The 20,850-nt window shown below is 39.4% G+C and overlaps 2 protein-coding genes across 2 annotated transcripts; one reads left to right on the top strand and one right to left on the bottom strand.

Moving 5' to 3' along the window:
- Positions 1-8,010: 8,010 nt before the first annotated feature.
- LOC119024966 (kelch repeat and BTB domain-containing protein 13) lies at positions 8,011-10,950 on the bottom strand. The gene is made up of 2 exons (XM_037108223.1): positions 10,883-10,950; positions 8,011-10,749 (listed from the first exon to the last, which is right to left on the bottom strand). Exon 2 carries the CDS (start codon positions 10,574-10,576, stop codon positions 9,137-9,139), a length of 1,440 nt encoding a protein of 479 aa, XP_036964118.1. The 5' UTR covers positions 10,577-10,749; positions 10,883-10,950; the 3' UTR covers positions 8,011-9,136.
- Positions 10,951-12,917: 1,967 nt separating this feature from the next.
- Positions 12,918-20,127, top strand: LOC119024967 (serine/threonine-protein kinase pim-3-like). The gene is made up of 6 exons (XM_037108224.1): positions 12,918-13,315; positions 14,193-14,302; positions 15,350-15,400; positions 16,238-16,601; positions 16,879-17,055; positions 17,438-20,127. Exons 1-6 carry the CDS (start codon positions 13,243-13,245, stop codon positions 17,626-17,628), a joined length of 966 nt encoding a protein of 321 aa, XP_036964119.1. The 5' UTR covers positions 12,918-13,242; the 3' UTR covers positions 17,629-20,127.
- The last annotated feature ends 723 nt before the right edge of the window (positions 20,128-20,850 follow it).

The following is a 20,850-nucleotide window of genomic DNA, read 5'->3' as shown; positions in this document are numbered from 1 at the left end:
TAAGCGAACAAGAAGAAGACATGAATTAAAAATTGAGAATATCTCCACTAATACTGCACTTTAGTACTTTTCTCTTTTACCTGTCCATCATGAGACTCTTACATGTTACAGGCATGTTACATTAAAATGTGCTGTGTTCATCATTACAAAACAATGCAAAAAATCCAAAAATAAAAAAAGAAGTGCAGGTTTCACTCAACTATTTCAGTTCAGAATTGAATCCTAGTAACAACATTTTTTTTTCTTGAAAAACATAGGTTTAAAGCAGTTATAGTCAGTGTTGTCTTTATACTTGCAAAACTCAGTAGGTGGCATGCTGGATGTCATGGTGCTGTCTGCTTTTTGTCTGACCTGCAGCTGCTGTCAAACACACAGTGCATCCATACTGTTACACCACAGCATTTAGTCTGTTGTGTCAGTCTACTTCATATAAAGTAGGCACTGTACAAAATAAGCTTCATTTATTCATTGTGACTAAGACCGGCATTAATTAGTAACATGGTTTGACTATATAATTCCGTAATGACTGAAATATTAATAACAACAGCAACAATAAAATAATGATAACATAGCAGTGTATAAGAGGCCACAAATACATTTCTGCATTTACATGCTTCAGAGAGTGGTGTAGATGGCAGATTAGAAGGCAAGCAGCTCCAGCAGCTTCTGCAAAAAAGTCCTGATTGCATCCGGACAGTTATGGAGTAGATAAGCCTGACTAATACTGTACAAAGACTGTACTTTCCACTCTGAAAAAAAAAACAAAAAAATCAAAACACATTAAGACCCGTCTTACTTTTAGAATAATTAAATACTGTAGATATAGCAGACATTTTTATTGCAGGTCATACAGAGGCATCTGTATTAAACTGAGACTGCTTCATAACCTTGTAGTGTGTTTAATTGTTAGATGCTGCTGTTTGTCCCTGAGCAACTGGGAAACTGAATATTATTTATGGCATTCCAAAGAGCTTAAATCAAATAATATTAAAATAAGTTAGCAGGAAATAAATAAATGGAATAATAATTCTGTACAGATTATGGGATTCTGAATTGCCTGAGTCAAAGCAACGTGAGTGTCATGTCTCCAGGTGACCCCACACACCCTCTGACCTTTGACCTCTATGTAGAATGGTGGCATTGAGGAGGGGTGGTTTTTGCCCAAAGGAGCACACAACAACAAAGTGTCGTCGTCTGGTTGTCAATCAGCACCAAAACATCCATCTGTCCCCTGGGTGCCCTCTGACATAGGGCCAAAACATACACACATCACGTGCATTCATGTTCCTCTGGTTCTTCTGGTTCTTCAGTCCTGTGGCACCTCAGCATCTCAGTTTCTTAACAGAAACACTTGATAAAATTTGCTCTTTTAAAAAGACATATCATGTAGATATCTGGTTCCAAGAATATATAGATATATCCCACACTTCCAGACTGCAATGCCAGACATCATTATTGACACTATAAACAAGCTTTGTTTTGTGAAAGCATCAGACTAAGGATGACATGTATTTGGACAGTTGTTAAGACAAACACAAATTCTTGTGTTGAGTGCATTTTTTAAATCAAGTACATATTTACACAATCTAAAGATGATGAAAATCCAGGTTGTTAATAGTTATGTTGTTTCTTTTATATCTATTATTAAGTTCCAGTCAATAGAGGGGTGTAGTCTGCAGTCCTAAAACCCTGAAATCGCATTTGTGCACATCCGGTTCCCTCGTCTCAAAGCTTATGAGCTCTTTGAACTGGTTTTGTGTTTTAGACCTTGAATAAGGTCTAGGTACAAACTTTTCCAACCCTAACTTTACAACCTGTGTATCGATCAGTTTATAGAAAACGCGTGTAGTAACTGTGCAGCAGGACGCTTAGTGGTGGTGATGTTTAAGTCATGCAACCGTGATGTCGTCTTAAAGTCTAACGTTAGCTTTTTACTTCTAGAGATTTAATACATGCTTCAAAAATCACCAGTCATCTGGGAAAATTATCTCGATAAACAAAACATATAGGTAAGTGGTGAGTTTGTAACAGAGATTATTCATTCCTTCTAACCAAACGCTCCACGATAGCAGAGACAAATGTGCTGTGCCTAATTGGGATCATCCTGCTTCATTTCTACAGTCTGTCTTTTAACACAACACGCTCTGATGATGAATGAACCTCAGCTCCCAGCAGCATCCTGGAGCTATGATGCTAATCCAGCTAATAACAACTCAATGTGAAAAAACATACTGAGACGAGTTAAGAGGTCAAAGATCAGCTGTCTCCGACACGGTGAGAAATGTGTAGAGCCACGCCTCCTCTGGCTGTCCACACACACACACACACACACACACACACACACACACACACACACACACACACACACACACACACACACACACACATGCACATTAAATCACTGACTACTGAGACTGGTTAAGGGAAGCAGACTGAAATCCTCAGCTGGTTCAAAATATATTCAGACATTTAATATTCATGGGAGTCACACATCATTGTCTGCTTAGTCTGACAGTGGGAGGGCGGGGTGTTGTGGAGGTTAGGGGAGGGGTGGCAGGGGGCCGTCTCATTCACGAGAGAGAGACACAAAGGAGGGAACACCTGTTACCATCAGGACAGAGGCCGTCTGTGTGTTTTGACTGAAATTTGAATAGAGCATGAAATAGTGAAATTTTACTTTGAAACACTTAAATCTAGATATTTATGGGATTATTAGGATTTCATTTCATTAGAACTTTTGCCTGTTTTATCCCAAGTCATTCCTGCACAAAATTTTGGTGGACAGCCAATGATTTCATTCTATTCTATTCTATTCTATTCTATTCTATTCTATTCTATTCTATTCTATTCTATGTAAATCAACGTGCAGAGAGGAAAAGCACCTTAACATTAAAGTCATATGATAACCTGTATTTTTTTTTTTTTTTTTACAGCATTTTAAAATGGCTCTTTCACAGGAGAACATGAAAAAACTCATTCCAACAACAACAACAACAACAGAAACCACTGGTGAGATGACCCAAATGAATCCCTTTAAGTCATCCTCTTGATATAATTATCTGTGGTGTCTTGTTGAAAAATTAGTTGAACTCAACTTAATCCCTAACACTCACAAAGTTAAGGAAAGTTGGGCCTAAAATAATCGTCTTGGTGATGAAAATGCCGCAGACTTTCACTTTTGTATCAGTCTAACATCATTAGGATGCTGAAGTCATCACATGCACTTCCTGTCCTGTCAGCCAGGGGCAGAACGACAGGCGTGTCTTCTTTCAGCGGAGAGGTCAGCAGGTTCGTCTGGCTCTGAGGACTCCAGCTTCTGTCTCCACTTCCTTCTCGCTCTCTCTTTTCCCCTCTTTTTGTTCACTTTGCGTGGTTTAAGAATTAAGAAATGTAGACACTCCATGCACTGACATTTAGATTATTTGGTTTGTAAATACACAAACATGTAATCATCTTAGCATCATAGACACATTACATTGTCAGAAGGACAAATAACAGATGGGGGGGATAGAACGTACACTGACGTATTATAATGTCTGTCAAGTGTGTGTGTGTGTCTCTCCAATGGGAGCACTGCTGAAGCAGCACAAAGGTGAACCAAGGACAGAGTCCAAATACACACACACACACACACACACACATAGAGAATGGAAAAAAGAAATAAAGAATAGGAGAGAGTGAGGGCTAAATGGTAAATCATGATTATGAGATAATAAGTATGAGATAAAAAAAATTCAACATTTATCTAATTCTTCTTTGAGTTTTTGTCTTATCTCTGAATTAGGATTATCCATTGACTTTCTATGACCTTATAGTTGATATTTCTAAGATTTTTTTCTCACAATTTGAACACTTTTATGTTTCATTATTTTGACTTTAATGCATACTTCTGACTTTTTACTTTCTGACATTTTATTACATAATTGTGACACAGAATCATGACTTACCATGAGAAAATTATTGTTTTGTTTGATTTTTTTACAGAGGCCAAGTTTTCATCAATTTCTTTCTACAACGGGAATGGGGATGCAGAGCCAGCAAAACTTTTTTGAGTAACTGCACATTAATTAATGTGCTGGCTGTATCCAAGCATCCACTCAAGCCAAATGCTGTATTAGTAGGCCAAGTTGACACAGTGGCCACCCTGTGTGATGCACGCTAGCTCCGTCCAAAAAAGTTTTTCTATTTGCCTCCATTGTGAGAAGAAGTGGCTGTGAAATGATGGATAACAAACTCTTCTCAATCAGAGATTGATCCATCCAGCGTGATAACATTTGAAAAGTCCAGAAGAGCTGCACGGTCAGATCATCTTATCCTCTCCTACACCAACACCAGCACCAAGGGGAAAGCAGACCAACACACTTTTTACTGCTGTAAGCGATGATCATTCTCAACACACACACACACACACACACACACACACACACACACACACACACACACACACACACACACACACACACACACACACACACACACACACACTACTGAACCTCCTTAATGCCACATTTGTTTAAAGAAGACCAACTTCATGTTGCCTCACGCTGCAGTCTATAAAAAGCCTCTCTTTCCCCACTGAGAGAGTCGGCCTTTTGCGAACTGAAGGTCTGAACTCTGCATGCTGGTGATCAGGAGACAGCACTCGTCTTTGTGTTGAAGGCAGTAAAGAGGAGACGTTGGTGGGGGTTGGGTCGTTTCTCCTGATGGATGAACCTCCTTTCGTCCAATTAATGTATGCACAGAGAAAATTACCGATCATTATATAAAGCTTAAAAGTTCTAAAGAGAGAGCCAGAGATGGCAGCTTGTCTGAAGATACCAAGTTTTTTGTATTAGTATATTTCTATATAATAAAATATATATTCTGTTATTACATTATATTCCAGAATGGCTTTCATGCTCTTTGGTCACCTCTAAGGTTTCTTTAACCTTTAAAAACTCTTCGGTCAATTGGATAATCTGCAAGAGAAAATTGAATATATGAATGTATTTATTAATACATGTATTAATTGGTGAAGCAAATGTTCTTGTTCACATGATTTTAGGAGACAAATCAGAGAAGAGATTCCTTCTTTTATTGTGTGCATTAAGAAAAGGTCATGTCATAAGGGCTTTTAGGTTTTAGTTTTTTGGGAACTCCATATGTTCACATGTAGACATTAAATAGTTATGATTTGAATTCACTTTTTTTAATTAGTGGGTGATTTAAAAGGAAAAAGTCAACATATTTTGTATTCAATCTATTTGTAAATGAAGAAATTTTCAAATTAAGATGTTTTTTTTAAAGCGTGTGATGTTTGTCTTTAGAAATAACTTAATAACGCAACAGCAAAAAATTAGGGTTTTTCTGGTATTTTTAGAGGTAAATGAAGGACTGATGATATTTTAAATGGTTCCTGTTTCATAGTAAGAGCAGCGAGGTCAAGTTTGACTGAATGCCTGAGATGTCACGGTGACAATCAGGGGCCGCCCCGGGGTCAATGCAAACTCAGCAACAACACATCATCACCACTTCAGACAACCAGTCCGTGTGTGTGTGTGTGTGTGTGTGTGTAGGCTGTATTTAGACTGACCTAGTTCCTCTGCAGCGCTGGTTGGATGAAACACATCACATGTAAACACAGAGATCATAAAGCGAGCGTCACCTTGTTGACTTCGACCTGCAGCCAAAACAAATATACTGTATACTCGCCTTTTACCAGCCCATCTGACAGTTGAAGTCTGAAATAGTAAAGGAGGAGGAGCCAGACATTATGCTCACGCTTCCTGTTTTGAGGCTGGAAACTTATGTGATTCAGAGTCACTTCATTATATTAGAGATGGAGGAATTTGACAGCTCAATCTGTCAAAAGATCCACTGAAGTTTAAAACAAACTGGTGGCAATGTTACTATTACTGACATTCAAATGAGTTGCAACATGAGTCAACCATCAAATATAGAAAGAATTCAATCAATTACAGGAAACTACAACTGAATGCAAGAATACAGAAAATAGATACAGAAAATAAAACTAAATGCTTGCTGCATAATTCAACTAATAAAAAATGGGGCTCACCACTTGTTGTTGAAATTTTACCCAGTAACATAAAACTATTACGAAAACAAGAATCTAAAGCTGAGGCTGATTTTCCATAAAACTTAAGGGTAAGTAAAGACTAGCAGTGTTGCTAACAACTGAAGCTGACTGCACAGCAAAACTGAGCTTTCAGAGATCTGACATCAGCTAGCAGTACAAATGCGTTTCAAATGTGTATTTTTTTTAGATTTAATTTGCAAGTAACTAGGACTGTGTACGATATCAAACAAACAAACATGTTATCAATAAATGTATTGTACCAGAATTATCATGAAGCTCATTTTCATTTGGCATGTCACAATCTAAGCACATAGTGACAAAAGAGAATCAGAATCAGAATCAGAAATCCTGCAGATGGGGAAATTCAACAAGATAAGGCACATAACACATAACACACAGTTACACCCAGCAGCACTGCTAGCTCTTACAGCCTCCTCCAGTCCTTCTACAGCTTTCTGCTCCTGAGAGAAATCAGAATGTTGTTGCAGTCAGGATTCAGAATCTCTTTGGAAATATTCAAGATCTCTCTCGCACCAGATTGTTACAACAGACAATGTTCAGAATCACTTCTGCACTAATGTTGTGGCTAAGGGGTCTGAGACTGGATTTTTGGTTTTTTATAAGAACGCAAGTATTACTATCAGTAATATAGAAATATGCTGAATTTGAAGTACAGAGAGTAAAAGTACTAACTGCCCATTTCAGAATATTATAAATTATTTCATGGCCATTGATGCATTCATGTTTTATCAAACTGATGTTACAGATGGCACATGTAAAGTAATCAGTAACTAAATAGATGTTAATCTGACAAAGTAGGGATTTATAAATGGGTATACAATGGAAATAGATAAACAAATAAAGTAAAAGTCCCTCAAAACTTGAGTACATGGGTAAATGTAGGTTACTAAGTTACATTCCACTATGAGAAAACGATGGAGCCAATACAAAGGCAAACAACAGCCCTTGTGGTTTTTGTTAAACAAATATGGTGAAGCAGAAGAAGCTTGATAAATGCAGATAATTTTCATGTTAATGTGAACATTAAACATTCATTTAATGTTGTTGTTTAAAAGCAGACAGCAGATCCTTGCGTCGTGTGGCCAGACTGATAACCTGATTAATGTCCTCATATAGACACTCATCCATCACTGAGTCAGAGCGCCGGCTCCTGGCTTCACTCCCGGACTCAAGCCGGAGGTTGTGGAGAGCGCTGGCCAAAGTGTTGTGTCCTGGCCTGACCCCAGCCTCTCTCCTCATCCTGGGTCAGATTTAGCATCGCTGCCTGCTGCTGGCGTCCGGCCCGGCTGCCCGTGGTGCCTGGCTCTGGCTGCCGCTCACCTCCATCGTCATCATCGCTCAGTGCCAAGAGGAAACAGAGGCTGCTGCAGGAAACAGAAGCTCTGTGTGAGGACAAACACTGGAGCTCACATGGAGCCAACAGCACTGAGAGACACACTGACTGTATGAGATGAATCAGATTCCCATTTAGAAAACACATCCTGACAATGATAGAGGGCCTACAGACAAACATGTAATCTCTTCAACCCTGCTGTTTATCTCAAATGCTCCCTGAAGTGACTGATTCTATTGTATAAATCACAGCTTTATTTGATGATTAAGTTACAGGTTTTGTGGTTTAGATGAATTTTTTTTGTCACAGTTCACTCTGCTTTCTTTCCAAACATTTGGAAGTAAACCACTTACCTTTAACATCATCAGAAAACGTGAATATCACTAAATGGAGAAACAGCCCCTGAAGTTCTGACACAAGATAATGTTCACATGTTTGTACAAATAGTTGTCTGAATTACATTTTTATTTATTCTGGAAGTCTCATGTTTTGCTTGCACATGGACCCTGACATTTCATTAATAATCAGAAAGAATTGCTCCATGAAAGAAAAAACTTTATTCATATAGCACCTTTAAAAACAGAGTTTACAATATGCTTTGACAAACAAGCAAAAGCAGTAAACTCAGGAAGACAATATTACAGAATACACACTCAACAGTTAAACACAGGGAAGCCTTCGATGAGTTAAAACAAGAAGGCAGCACCGAAAATGTCACAAAAAACACAAAAAGTCATCAAAAGTAAAGGGAATAAAGGCCATAAGAGAGGCAAAATCACAGAAGAAGAAAGGGAGAGAAAAAAATAATGCAAAAATAGAAATAAATAAAAGAATAAAAAACAATTACGCAGGATGAGAAGATCACAGCACATCAGAGGAATTAGGCACTGATAAAAAGATTATGGGCAGCAAAAAGGATCAAGAACACACAGAATACATAGATTAAAGATAACAAATAAAATCAATAAAGGACAGTAAGAAATAAAGACATCACAAGGGAGGAATTAAAAACATAAATAGACTAAGAGCAGGAGAAGGAATGAAAGACGGAAAGATTACAATCATTAAGAAAAAGAGGACCTCTCATAAAAGCAAGTCTTTAAAAGTGGGTTTTAGGAGGTGATTTAATCACCTCAGCAGGAAGACACTGGGCTGATCTGGCCAGATCAGGTTAAGAGAAGTGGTGTTAAAGGGACACCGTGTAGTTTTGGAGAAGAAACTCAGAATTTTATTAGTAGTGAATGCAACTTAACATAACACAGCTGCAAGATCTTTAACAACTTTTGTGGCCACTCTAGTATAGATTTCAGAGTTTACAAGGTGCAACTGAATGCACCATTTAGTCCCTGTCCCTGTGCTGTGGCTGTGGACAGAGAGCAGACGACAGATGCCGCCCGTAAATGACACCAAAAATCACATGACTGTTTTGGTACAAACATCTACATGCCCTTAGTGTTCATTTCAAACCTGCATCTATGGGAAAAGGCATATGAAATGATCGATCTCAGGATTTTTTTTTCATTGATATCAGATTATTCAAATGGAGATTAATTTGAATCGGGAAAACAAATATTCCGCCCTAATGGGATACACTACAGGTGAAACTGACCACTAGCTGGGTGAGAACATTCTCATCGCCAGTGATAGAAATGATGGACAAATAAATGTTATTGTAAATGTTGACAGTCTAATGAATTCTCTGAGAGTTATGGCAGCATGAGCGACTCTGGCAGCTGCAGCAGAAACGTCCACACGGATCCACTTCTGGGGAAACCCTTCATCTGCCGTCGGGGCTTCCAGTTCTGTCCTTCTATGTTGTACTCCAGAGTCATGCTCCTGTTGAGCGTGAACACGGAGTCACCTCTCACCACTGCCGTGAACAGAGACCCTTTGCTGTTGGCGAAGTGTCCGGGTAGAGACGACCACTGTCCCGAGCTCAGATTGTAACAGTCCATCAGGCATCTGAGGAAGTCGTCCGATGGCCCGTTTCTCATGACGTACAGGCTGTCTCTGTGGCCGACCATGCAGTGGCCGTAGCTCTGTTTCCTGATCAGGGTGCTAACGAGCTGCCACTCATCTTTCCTTGGGACATACTCGAAGATCTCTGTGGTCTCCATCGGCTTCCATAAACACACAAATATCCGGCCCATGGCCTTGGTGCAAGCCGCTCCTGCTGCTGGTCGAGGTAAGTGAGCGGCAAACTCCCACCTCCCGGAAGATACATCGTATGTCTCCACAGACGACATCACTCTTCCATCGTACTCTCCTCCGATGGCGTAAAGACGACCATCTACACCTTCAAGGCTGAGATTGTATCGCAGCTGTGACGGACTGGAGATCCTGCTCCAGCGGTTGTTTTCAACGCTGTAGCAGAAACAACAATCTACGACTTGTTTACGAAGTCCATGAACTCCTCCAACGATGTAGAGTTTGTTGTCCAAAACAGTCACTCCAGCCATGGATGTGCTGGCTTCCAGGGGCAGATCTGTTAATACTTTCCAGTTGTTTCCAGCTTCATCCAGGTAGCAGACTGTCCTTGAGGCAGCATGCACAGTTTCATCAACGCTGCAGGTCACATGGGCCCCAACAGCCACGAAAGCACTCGGGGTCAAAGACTCAACATAGGAGATCATCTCTGATGGAAAGGTTTTCCTGACCTCTGCCTCCAAGTCGGTGTACATGTTTCGGATAAACAGCGCAACAGCGCGGTAAAGTTCCATGAGGCCGAAGGTCGCAGCGGTGTGATACATCAGCAAACAGTTGTCAGAGTCAATGGCATTGATGAGATGCTTTGTGAGCGGCGCCACCTGCAAGAATGCAGCGCACTCAATGGCTTCCACAATGTCGTCTCCATCCAGGACGGGCAACTCACCTCGTAAAACGGCCAAGGCGATTAAGAATCCTCGAGCACGCAGAGACTTGAGGTGGATTTTTTCCTGCCGGCACTCCTTCATCCCGGAGCGATACAGAGCTCGGAAGTAGTCGCAGCTCTGAACAAGTAGCATCTTCTCCTCTGAGAAGTGAGTGTCTCCCACCACGATAGTTAATTTAGCAGAAACGAGTCCAGAGGCACAACATGGCAGATGTCTTTCACGTGCAGCGTCACAGCTGCTGCTGTCCTCTGATTCACTGCTGTCCACTGACATTGCTATTTTGTGACAGTGACACTCGTGGAAATACACTCCATGAAAGTGGCATGAGAGGTCCAAGCGTCTCCAGAAGTCTTGCAGAGGAACGGGAGAGAGAAGTGACTCAGTACAAAGCAGCTACACTCTTCAGGGAGGCTCGGTTGTTTCACAGCTTTCAAAAATAGTCGCAGCTAAATATAGAAGTGAACAAATGACCTGGGTCACATTCATGTTGTGGACAGGAGGGTAACAAGAGGGTTGGAGATCTGTTCTGCAGAGAACAGTCAATCAGGTCAACCAACACACAATGACAGATTTTCTCACTTATCTATCATAGTATCTAGCCATGATGATAGCTTTGCTTTGATTGAAAGCTTTAAGATCATTCTTCTCCAACAGAAAGCAAATAAGCATTAATCCTAAAATGGCAAACATGTGTGTTCTTTTAAGGTTTATGATTTAAAGGAGTTGCAGGAAGGGGGAGCAGAACAGAAACAGCTACAGAACTTCACTGTTGGACTCAAGTTAAATTCTGTAATAATGCAAAAGAACTCCATGAAAAGAATTGTCCATCAAATCTCTTTTAAAAAATAGATTCAAAGGTATGTTGACTTAAACACCTTACATACTGCGACCACACATACATTTTAGAACAGTCTGTGATGCAAACAGTAAAAGTCAAATATTGATGTGATTATTGGGGAATCCAGCCTCCTGATCAGGAGATTATAGGTCATGTTGATTATAGTCGAGGTCCTGTGAGCTCAGATATGTTTGAAGATGTTTCACATCCCCTCTCTGTTTGTGTCTTTAAATCTGTTTTGTGTCAATCTATCTCTTTACATTCCCTTATAGTAAGGGAGGAGGGGCTGACCTACATTTGGGCTCAGCATGGCAATAATAAAGCAGTCATGTGACCCAGCAGCAGCCACCTCAATCAAAACAATCCCACCGGCTCCAGCAGTGTGTGAGCAGACAGAGAGGGTTGTGTGAACGCTGTGCTGCTGCTGCTGCTTTGACCTGTCCGACTGGCTGCAGGTGCTGCTCCGCTCCACTCAGTCTATACATGAACAGCATTTATAGTGTACATTTTTGAGTGAAAAACACACATATGTAATATGAGGGAGAATGCAGGAGAACCTGAGTGGTAACACAGACAAGTGAACCGTGAAATCATCACATTCATTTTTTGCCTCCCATTCTCCCACACACAGTTCTCTGAGTGTTTTGAAAGGTATTATAGGAAATGTAGGAAACCATTTGGTGAAGTAAATGAGTCACTTGAAAGGAAAATGGGTTCACCTGAATGTAAACAAGGAGCTTTCATCACAAAATAATAGCTTAGAAGCTAATTATCTTCTTCAGGTGGCTAAATAGTTGATGATATGTACTTATGTGACAGAAAGTCTGTTTTAGTTTGCTACAGTTAGTTTACTACACATGCAGTTAATGGGTGAAGTTACTCACTATAGTTACTGGATATAAGTACAATTTTGAGTGACTTCTTCTTTACCAGCTCCCTTTACATTATGATATTGCTACTTTTACAAAATTAAGGAATAAAAATAATCTTTTCACCACGGCTGGAAAGCAAGAAATAACACTTTCCTACAAAATAAGTACTGCAAAGAACTGGACTGCTATGAAAATTGGATTGTGAACTGCAAGCCTTTAAAAAGATGTTTTATTTCACTGGGAATATTCCTACGCAGATTTTGTAGGTCACCTTTATTTATTTTTATTTTTTATTCAGCCTTTAAATTACCAGGAATATCAACATTGAGATTCATAACCTCTTTTTCAAGGGAGTCATAACCAAGACAGCAGCATAAAAAGATCACATAAAGGAACAAGCAATAACTTAAAGCAAACGACATAAATTTACTTAAACTAATCAGCAAATTACGTACACACTGCTAAAATAACCCTTTATCCTATTTTATAATCTTCCATATTAATCAAGTTTTACGTCTTAGATTTGTCATTTAATCATGATCATGTTGGGAGATTAATATGTAATACATACAGAATACATGTAAATATTTATTAGTATATTGCCTACTTTATATTATCATTAATAGTAGTAATAATAGTAGTAATAATATTATCAGTTGTATTAGTATTCTATTCCTTTTTTTTTTTACATAATTGTGTTTTTATTGTTTTGTACTTAATTAAAACATTGGAGGTGATTATTTTGAAAACCCTCTTCTCTCTCTCATGAGCCGCACCACTGCCGCAGCGAATCTCTGAATCCCTGCGCCTGCCTTACTACGTAAAACTAGTCCGCGTGTTTTCTCATTAGTTCAGGGCTGCCTTTTCTTGTCGAGAACTTACATTTAACATCTAACTGATACAACTCGACCCACTGCTGTATTTACATGTGAGTCTGTTTTGGTGTGAAGCTGCTTATCTGTAGTGTTATTTAACGTTCCAGGCGGAATGATCCATTGGATCTTTCTAAATATTGGCAGTGGTCGGTTGAGAAGCAGAGTGGCGCGATTCCCTGGATGATGGGACTGATTGACCCTTCTACGTAAACCAGCGGACTATCGATGGATTTTCGTCGTCTTTGCTTCCTTGTTTGCCCGTAGAAAGTGCCCAGCACTCCACGTTTATCAGGGATTTATTACACGGACAATTTCTGGGTGTGTTTTCATCTTTTGGGAGAGGTGACGGGCAGCATGCTGCTCTCCAAACTGGGATCCCTCTCTCACATCCCGTCCAGCATGGATCTGCCGGCGAAGCTGCAGCAAGGTAACGGTGAAAACGACGACATGCCGGGGTTACACTGTAGTCTCCATCCTGTTTCTGTGACCTGATTCCTTCTCCTTATCTAACCCCCAAACGATCATCTCGGTGACGCTGCACCAAAACCTTCTCCTTAAGTGGATTGACCAAAACTGAAAGCAGTAACGGGTCACATAACACAGCAACGACACAAATGTTATTTAATTTCAGAAATGATGCACACAAGTTAGCTCAGCCGATGGCACCAGAAACACGATATACTCACATTGGTGGGTCTAGAACCGGCTAAAGTTGGATATTTTTACTGAGGAAATTAAATCGTTCTTTAAATTCTTATATTCTCAATCCAGTATTGATAAGCAAGTGGGTGGGTGCAACTGCGTGACCTTTAAATAACACTGTCTGGTGCCATTTTGAGAGCCAGGTGTTGTGACAAAATGTGTAGTTACATCGTAATAAAACCATTATCTCATCTGTTTAAACTACATTTATGTCTTCTTGCTTCTCTTAACATCGTTAATGGGTTGATATTTGAGATGATGATGATGATGATGATTGTGGTTTTCGGCAGTCCACCATTTTTAAACGGCTCACACGAGACCGGGTCATCTGAGGACATGCGGTTAAAAATGTACTAACCACGCAGTCTTGTGTTAAGTGAACTTTACTGAATGAATACTGTATTTCTCTTTAAAACAGCTATGGTAAGAGCAAAGTGTAAAAAGCGTAAAGCAAAACAAAAACAAACTGACGACAAATGAATCAGAGAAACGTATTGTGTGTGTGGGGGGGGGGGGGTTACAGATTTTGGCGCAACACTGTAGGGTCGCAGACATTCTCAACAAATTGTCCCATTTTTTAAAATTTTACTTGTCTTTTTCAGCCAAGGCGGAGAAGCAGCCCTTTGAGAAGCTGTATCGGTTGGGTTCGGTTCTCGGGAGCGGAGGATTTGGCACAGTGTACTCGGCTGTCCGCCTTGCCGACGGGCTGCCGGTAAGAGCGGGGAGCCGCTTTGTTTTGGTCTCACCACATGGCCGCGGCTGGCTTCGTCAAGCTAACACAGGAAGTAGCTGCGTTTCCGGCTTGCGTTTACAATAAAAGCCGCGCTAAAGTCTTACAAATTATTAGAGGTCACCCTTGACCTTGGAGACAAAAGGTGGATGGACAGTATCACGTCTCATTTAGTTTTGGGTATATATTTCCCTAACAGTTAGGTTGTTTAGATGACCTCCAATTTTGGGGGTTGAGATTTCAGTTGTTTATGAAATCTTAAGTGATTTCTTGTCCATGTTGGCTTAAATGTCCAAGTTAAAAAAAAAATTCTTAGAAACAGGAGCTGACAATCTCAACATTATTTCAAATATTGTTGAAGTTGTCTCCCTTCCTCTCAGAATACCAGAATTTCAATCCAAACTTGATTTTTATCTATGAAGTAAGCATAACATTTTTCAGTCAACGGTGCCTTTGATTTCTGTTGTTATATTCCAGTCTGTCAGTCTCCATTGGGTTAAAAAAATTAAACAAGTTTGCTGTAGCAAACAAGAACTAAGCATCAGAGTTTGATTTTGTGCTTTTATTTGGAAGGCAGTGCCTATTCCATGTACTTCCTGTTTTGCTTCTGTCAGCCCTGTAGCTTGACCTAGCTCAACCCTGTCTGGCATGTGCTCTTTGTTTTCACAAAGACATGTGATCTATGAAGCTTTACTATTCTCTGAGATTTTAAAATAATCTTGCTGCTGTGCTTGATATTTTATTTCAAGCAGGAAGTGCCAACCCCCCCCCCCTTTTTTTTTTTACACTAATAACAAGTTTATGGAATTACCCAAACAATTAGGAAAACACTTTTTGATCACAAACAAAGAAAAGCATTGATAGACTGAGGCAGCAAACAAAGCTTGATGTTCCTGTTAACACTCAGAGTATTATCATGGCGGCTGTTTTTTCTGTGTCTATTCAACTTCATGTTGTACAACATGTTACAACATATGTTGTATAACTGCATGGAGGCTGTATGATAATGATGTTTACATTCACATGCAGGTGGCAGTGAAGCATGTGTGCCGGGACAGAGTGACTGAGTGGGGCTCTCTGGTAAGAATTTTTACCTCCAGATTAACTCTTTTATAACAGCTTTCTGTTAGATTGATTACCACTTTAGCCATCATTTTTTTAGCCAATCATTTTATTAGATAAGGCATTTAAGTCATAAGTCATTGAAATCAAGAATCCTTTACAACAGATGTGACAAAACACAATAACACACTGAACTGATTATATTGTAAAATCTTTAAATAGATTAAGAGATTTTCATGTTTGAACATGTGTTATAGCTTCAGGAATCCTGACTGACTCAGAGAGCAGAGGCTCTCTCCCCATTAAAATATATTTTGTTTTGTCAACAATTAAACCAAGTGTCTTGTTTTTAATCATACGAAAGCAGAATCAGAAGATAATTTACATGAGAGGTGTCTGAAGAGGAAAAAGAATAGATCCCTGTGGGACACATTTACTAATTTTGAAGGGCCTTTATTTTGAACAGTTGGAAATGAAAGTATACTGTCTATGGTTATGTTAATATGCAGTAATTCAAATGTTGTCATGGTATTGTTTTGGTCTGTCACCTTTGCGATAATTGTATCTTTTTAAATTGCAACTTCAGATTATTTTTATTGTAGATTTATATACTTTGTCGACAATATGCCGAAAATTATGTCTTCAAATGTATAGTATTTTCTTATCAACTGTCCAAAACTCAAATATGTCTAGTTTACTTATCATGTAAGACAAAGAAGCATCAAATCTACTCACTTGAGAAGATCGAATCAGACAGTTTTAGGCAAAATTGGCAAAATAATTCAGTTTCTTGGTTTTCTTCTATAATTCTGTACTCATTGAGGTAAAGACACATTTTGAAATGTTCTCTCTCAGTGCGGCGCGATGGTTCCTCTGGAGATTGTGCTGTTGAAGAAGGTGGACGGGGCGTTTGGCGGCGTGGTGCGGCTCATGGACTGGTGGGAGCGGTCAGATGGCTGGCTGATAGTGATGGAGCGTCCCGAGTCGGGGCAGGATTTGTTCGATTACATCACAGAGCACGGCGCCCTGGACGAAGTGGCGGCGCGCGGCTTCTTCCTGCAGGTGCTTGAGGCTGTGCGTCACTGCTACACCTGCGGAGTCGTTCACCGAGATATCAAGGATGAGAACCTGCTGGTGGACCTGAGGACTGGACAGATTAAACTCATTGACTTCGGCTCAGGGGCCCTCCTCAAAGACGCTGCCTACACAGAGTTTGATGGTGAGTCTGATGATCCAACTGCAGTCTGAGAGCTACATCAAATTAGCTTCTTAAAATCAGGAAGAGACAACACTAATGTCCTATCAAAGATGATATATCGTCTCATATCATGACAATGATATAGTATCGATTTATTGCTCAGCTCTATGCTGACACCTTGCACGTTTCTTTTGTCATGACAACTGCAGCAGCCCAGGAATTGCTGTTAGCATTCAGGATCCTAAATCAGACCATTGTATAGTGCCGAACATAAAAAATACCTCCCTCCTCACTGCAGGTACGCGGGTATATAGTCCTCCAGAGTGGATACGGTTCCGCCGGTACCACGGTCGCTCGGCAACTGTGTGGTCGCTTGGCGTACTGCTGTATGATATGGTGTGTGGGGACATCCCATTCGAACAAGACGAGGAGATCCTGAGAGGACGGGTCTACTTCAGACGGAAAATCTCCTCAGGTAGGTTGATGAGTAACCTCACAAGATAGACAAAACTCTTATCAACTAGGGCTGCACCTAATGATTATTTTCACTGTTGATTAATTGTCCGGTATAATTTTTTTTTTTTTTGAAAATTGTGACAAATTGTCAGTAATTCCCAAAGCTCAATGTGCTAACCAGAATGTCTTCTTTTGTCCACAACCCAAACATTTTCAGAGAGTATGAAAGTACCCAGAAAATGAATTTTACTTATATTGATTAAAAAGTGACTCAAACCCATTATCAAACCAAAACGCTGCTTGGCAAAAACAACTTTGCTGTTCACGTGTTTGTTTCTTGTTGCTGTAGTGTGTCATTTCCTGTGGAGGCTCTTCTTCATCTCCTTGTGTTTCTGTCACAGAATGCGAGCAGCTGATTGGTTGGTGCCTGAGCCAGCAACCGTCTGACCGGCCAACCATAGAGCAGATCCTCCTTCACCCCTGGGTGACGGGCAGCGACGGACAGCAGACAGACAACGGCAGCATAACACTACATGCCATCACAGCTGACTCGTCCTCCTCGTCTTCCTCTTCCAGCCAGCAGAGTCTCTGATTGGTTGATGAGAAGCTACCAGTGTGTGGCAAAGTCTTGATTGATGGCCATCCTCTTGTGGTGTTTGACTTTGGTTATGGCGCGAATGTGACGTTGTCACTCAGGTTTCTGAACTAGTGGTGGTCAGCGTTCAGGAAGTAGTCAACTCTGCAGCGCCTTTTCCTGTTCACAGACGGTGAAGCAGTTTGTATCGATCCTCAGCACCTGCGCCATTCTGTCTGGTGTTCCTGATTCAGAGTGCCTTTAGTTTGAAAGCTGCTATGGTTGGAGCATTGCCACGTAACCAACTACAGATTGATCAGTTGGTCTGGACGATTCTTCCGATTTTCCGAGGTTTCTTTAGTTTTGCAAAGAAAAGTTCTAACACAAAGAATCCATGTGGTTAAATCACAAGAAACTGATTTACCTTTTTTTTTTTTTTTTTTTTTTACAACTTTTGCTATCAATGAAATGTTTTACATAATACAACATGCTGTAATCATCTGTGGGGCTGCAACAAACTATTATTTTCACTGTTGATCAATCTGTTTATGACTTTGTCCAGTTGTTCACTAAATTGTAAGGAAGAGAGCTGCATTCACCAAAGAAAAAAACTGGCCGATCTGGGCCCTGTCTCATAATTATGACTTGCTCACCTCATAATAATGAGGAAAAATAAAATAAATTGTGTTGCTGGGATGCTTCATGGATACAAAGTCATCCTAATGTATCAAAACTGGCTTCCACTTAAGTCTGTGACCAGATTCTCTTGCCTGAATAGAATTTTCAGCTTTATATGACAGACTGTATCTTCACAGGCTGGCAAAAATGTACTTTGACAGTCATTTTAATTGCTTTTAACCAAATATTCTGTTCTGACATACTGTTAGGCACGTTATTGTGCAGATCTGTCAGGTCATCTGATAAAATTTGATTGACACTTTTTAATTAAGTTGATTTTCTCATGTCCCAGAATCTGTTGGGTCACAGGCCTTTGGGTTATCAAAAATGTCCATACATATCTTCGACTCGCTTCTTTGATCAGAAGTGAATTAACTACCGTGCTATTGTGTTAAACTCACAGAACACAAGCCTTCTTATATTTATCTTTAAATGGAAAATGCTAATTTATTGCCCATAGTGTTTTGTCAGTTGTTCCCAGTTGTATCAAAAGTCTATATTCAGGGGATTGTGTTCAAGTTAGAAAGTCGACTATAATGACAATAGCCTGAATACTCAGGCAGCATCATGTTTTTTTGGTAACAGCTGTCATAATGAAATATGCAATAAAGTATGGTTAATAAAAGGCTAATATGGCTGAAATTCCTGACCAGGATAACAGGATCTGATGTCAAAGAATACATTATATCGTGACTATAAGACCAAGTCATAATCGTGAGATGGGGCCTTCATTTTTTCTTTTGGTGAATGCAGTCCGCACTATAGTCTGAAAAGGGATGTCCAAGATTACATATTCACTTCTTGTTTTGTTTTTCCAAATGTCCAAAATCCAAAGATACTCAGTTTAGTGTAACCGCTTGAAAAAAATGATCAGCTTAATTCAGTTTAAAGAACGTTTTTTGTTTCTCTGAGGATCTGAACGTGACCCTGCGATGTCAGCGAATGTTCTTCACCTGCTGATATGGGGAGACGCTTCACTTGACACACACACACACGCACACACACACACACACACACACCTCTACAGGCCTTCTAGTTCTGATAACTAAACATGACTTTTTGATTATGACCTCAGCAGAGCGGTAACGTTTTCTTCATGTCCCAAACATCTCACAACAGTGTTTCATTTTGTCTGAACATAAACAGGCGCTGACTTTTCCTGCTGATAATACCGGCTGAAACTGAACAAATTGTGATCAGGAAACGTAATTTAAAGTACGTCCGACCATTCTCTCTCTGCTGGTGTTGGTGCATCTGAACCTGCAAAATCTTTTTGCAGTCGAGCGTCTTCAAGACAGTTTTTTCCTTTTGTTGTTTTTTTACTCTTAAAGCCTGGCTGGTCATTCTTTGAAATAATTGGAAGAGGATATCAATACAACAAGACAGCACAGATATACGATGGCATAAACCTGTTTGTTTTTATTCAATCAGTTCTCTAAAAGCGTCAGAGGTTCCACAGCCAGTCCTCCATCTATCTTCTCTCTCAGTTTAAGGTGTAAAATGCACAGTCAATGCAAATATTCTTGTTTTGTGTTTTTATAAGTGTATATGTTTTTATAATTTTTTGTACATTTTTCTATTTTATTTATTTGGTAATGAGACGTTCCTATTCCTGTTATTTAAGTTGTCTCCTGTCTGACTCTTCTAAAACATGTCTTTTTTTTTGTTTGTTCATCGTTGCTGTGAACAAGAATATAATAAGTTTACTCACGTGAAGTTTAAAGCTATTTTTCTCATTCAGTTTGTTACAGATTTTGGTGGTTTTGAAATGTAAGACTGACCAGAAAAAATATTTTTATGATTTCTGTTTTCAAATTAAACTTTTTGTATATACACAGATTTCCGACGTGATGTGTTGACTTCTTTCAGACTCTTCACTTATCTCTACACCAGCCACCTTGAAAATAATATTCATTTTCATCGTCATCTTCGCCGTAATTAATTCCACAACTCAATTCAGTCCATTCAGGGAGGAGCAAACATAGAAAGAAAAAGCACATATATTTTACTTTATACAGGTTTTTTTTACTTAGATGATAATACTGATAAAACTGACTTGCCATTGATCACTTATCAAGACATTGTCTTTTCAAGAATTTATTAGCGTCACATAGTTTGCCATTAAAGAGACATACATCAAAATCAACTGAATAACTTTAATTTAAGCACTCTTTAAATTCAATTGATCTGTTTTCATGTTATAGTCTTTGAATAAATATATCAGGTCTTTCCACAGTTTTTAATCCTTTATAAACCCCATGAACAGTGCACAAAATGAAAAAAAAAATCCCTTAATTAACACCTCTAAGAACAGACCAAGTCATCCTTTAAAAGCCAATAATGCTCAAGAATCATGCAATTTGCATGCAAAATTGATTTAGATTTAATATAGACATTGACACTTAAGGAATTGTCTTTGTCAATTTTGCTCAAGACAGAACTTTTTTTGTATCTTAATATCTTTTAGGCCATTTTCAATACTGTATTTTTTTCTCCATTTGCATTCTTATATTTAATTTACAATAAAACAATTTTTCCTCCTATTTGTACAGAAAATAAAAA

This window comes from Acanthopagrus latus, chromosome 8, assembly GCF_904848185.1.
Source record: "Acanthopagrus latus isolate v.2019 chromosome 8, fAcaLat1.1, whole genome shotgun sequence".
Classification (NCBI taxonomy): Eukaryota; Metazoa; Chordata; class Actinopteri; order Spariformes; family Sparidae; genus Acanthopagrus; species Acanthopagrus latus.
Note: the sequence above shows the minus strand (reverse complement) of the source record. Positions and strands in the feature narration are given on the sequence as shown.

Excerpts from the sequence above, each read along its gene's own strand:
- LOC119024966 (XM_037108223.1), bottom strand. The coding sequence starts at position 10,576 with ATGTCAGTGGACAGCAGTGAATCAGAGGACAGCAGCAGCTGTGACGCT.
- LOC119024967 (XM_037108224.1), top strand. The coding sequence starts at position 13,243 with ATGCTGCTCTCCAAACTGGGATCCCTCTCTCACATCCCGTCCAGCATG. Across the intron at positions 13,316-14,192 it reads GCCGGCGAAGCTGCAGCAAG|CCAAGGCGGAGAAGCAGCCC; the intron begins GTAACGGTGAAA and ends TGTCTTTTTCAG. Across the intron at positions 15,401-16,237 it reads TGACTGAGTGGGGCTCTCTG|TGCGGCGCGATGGTTCCTCT; the intron begins GTAAGAATTTTT and ends GTTCTCTCTCAG.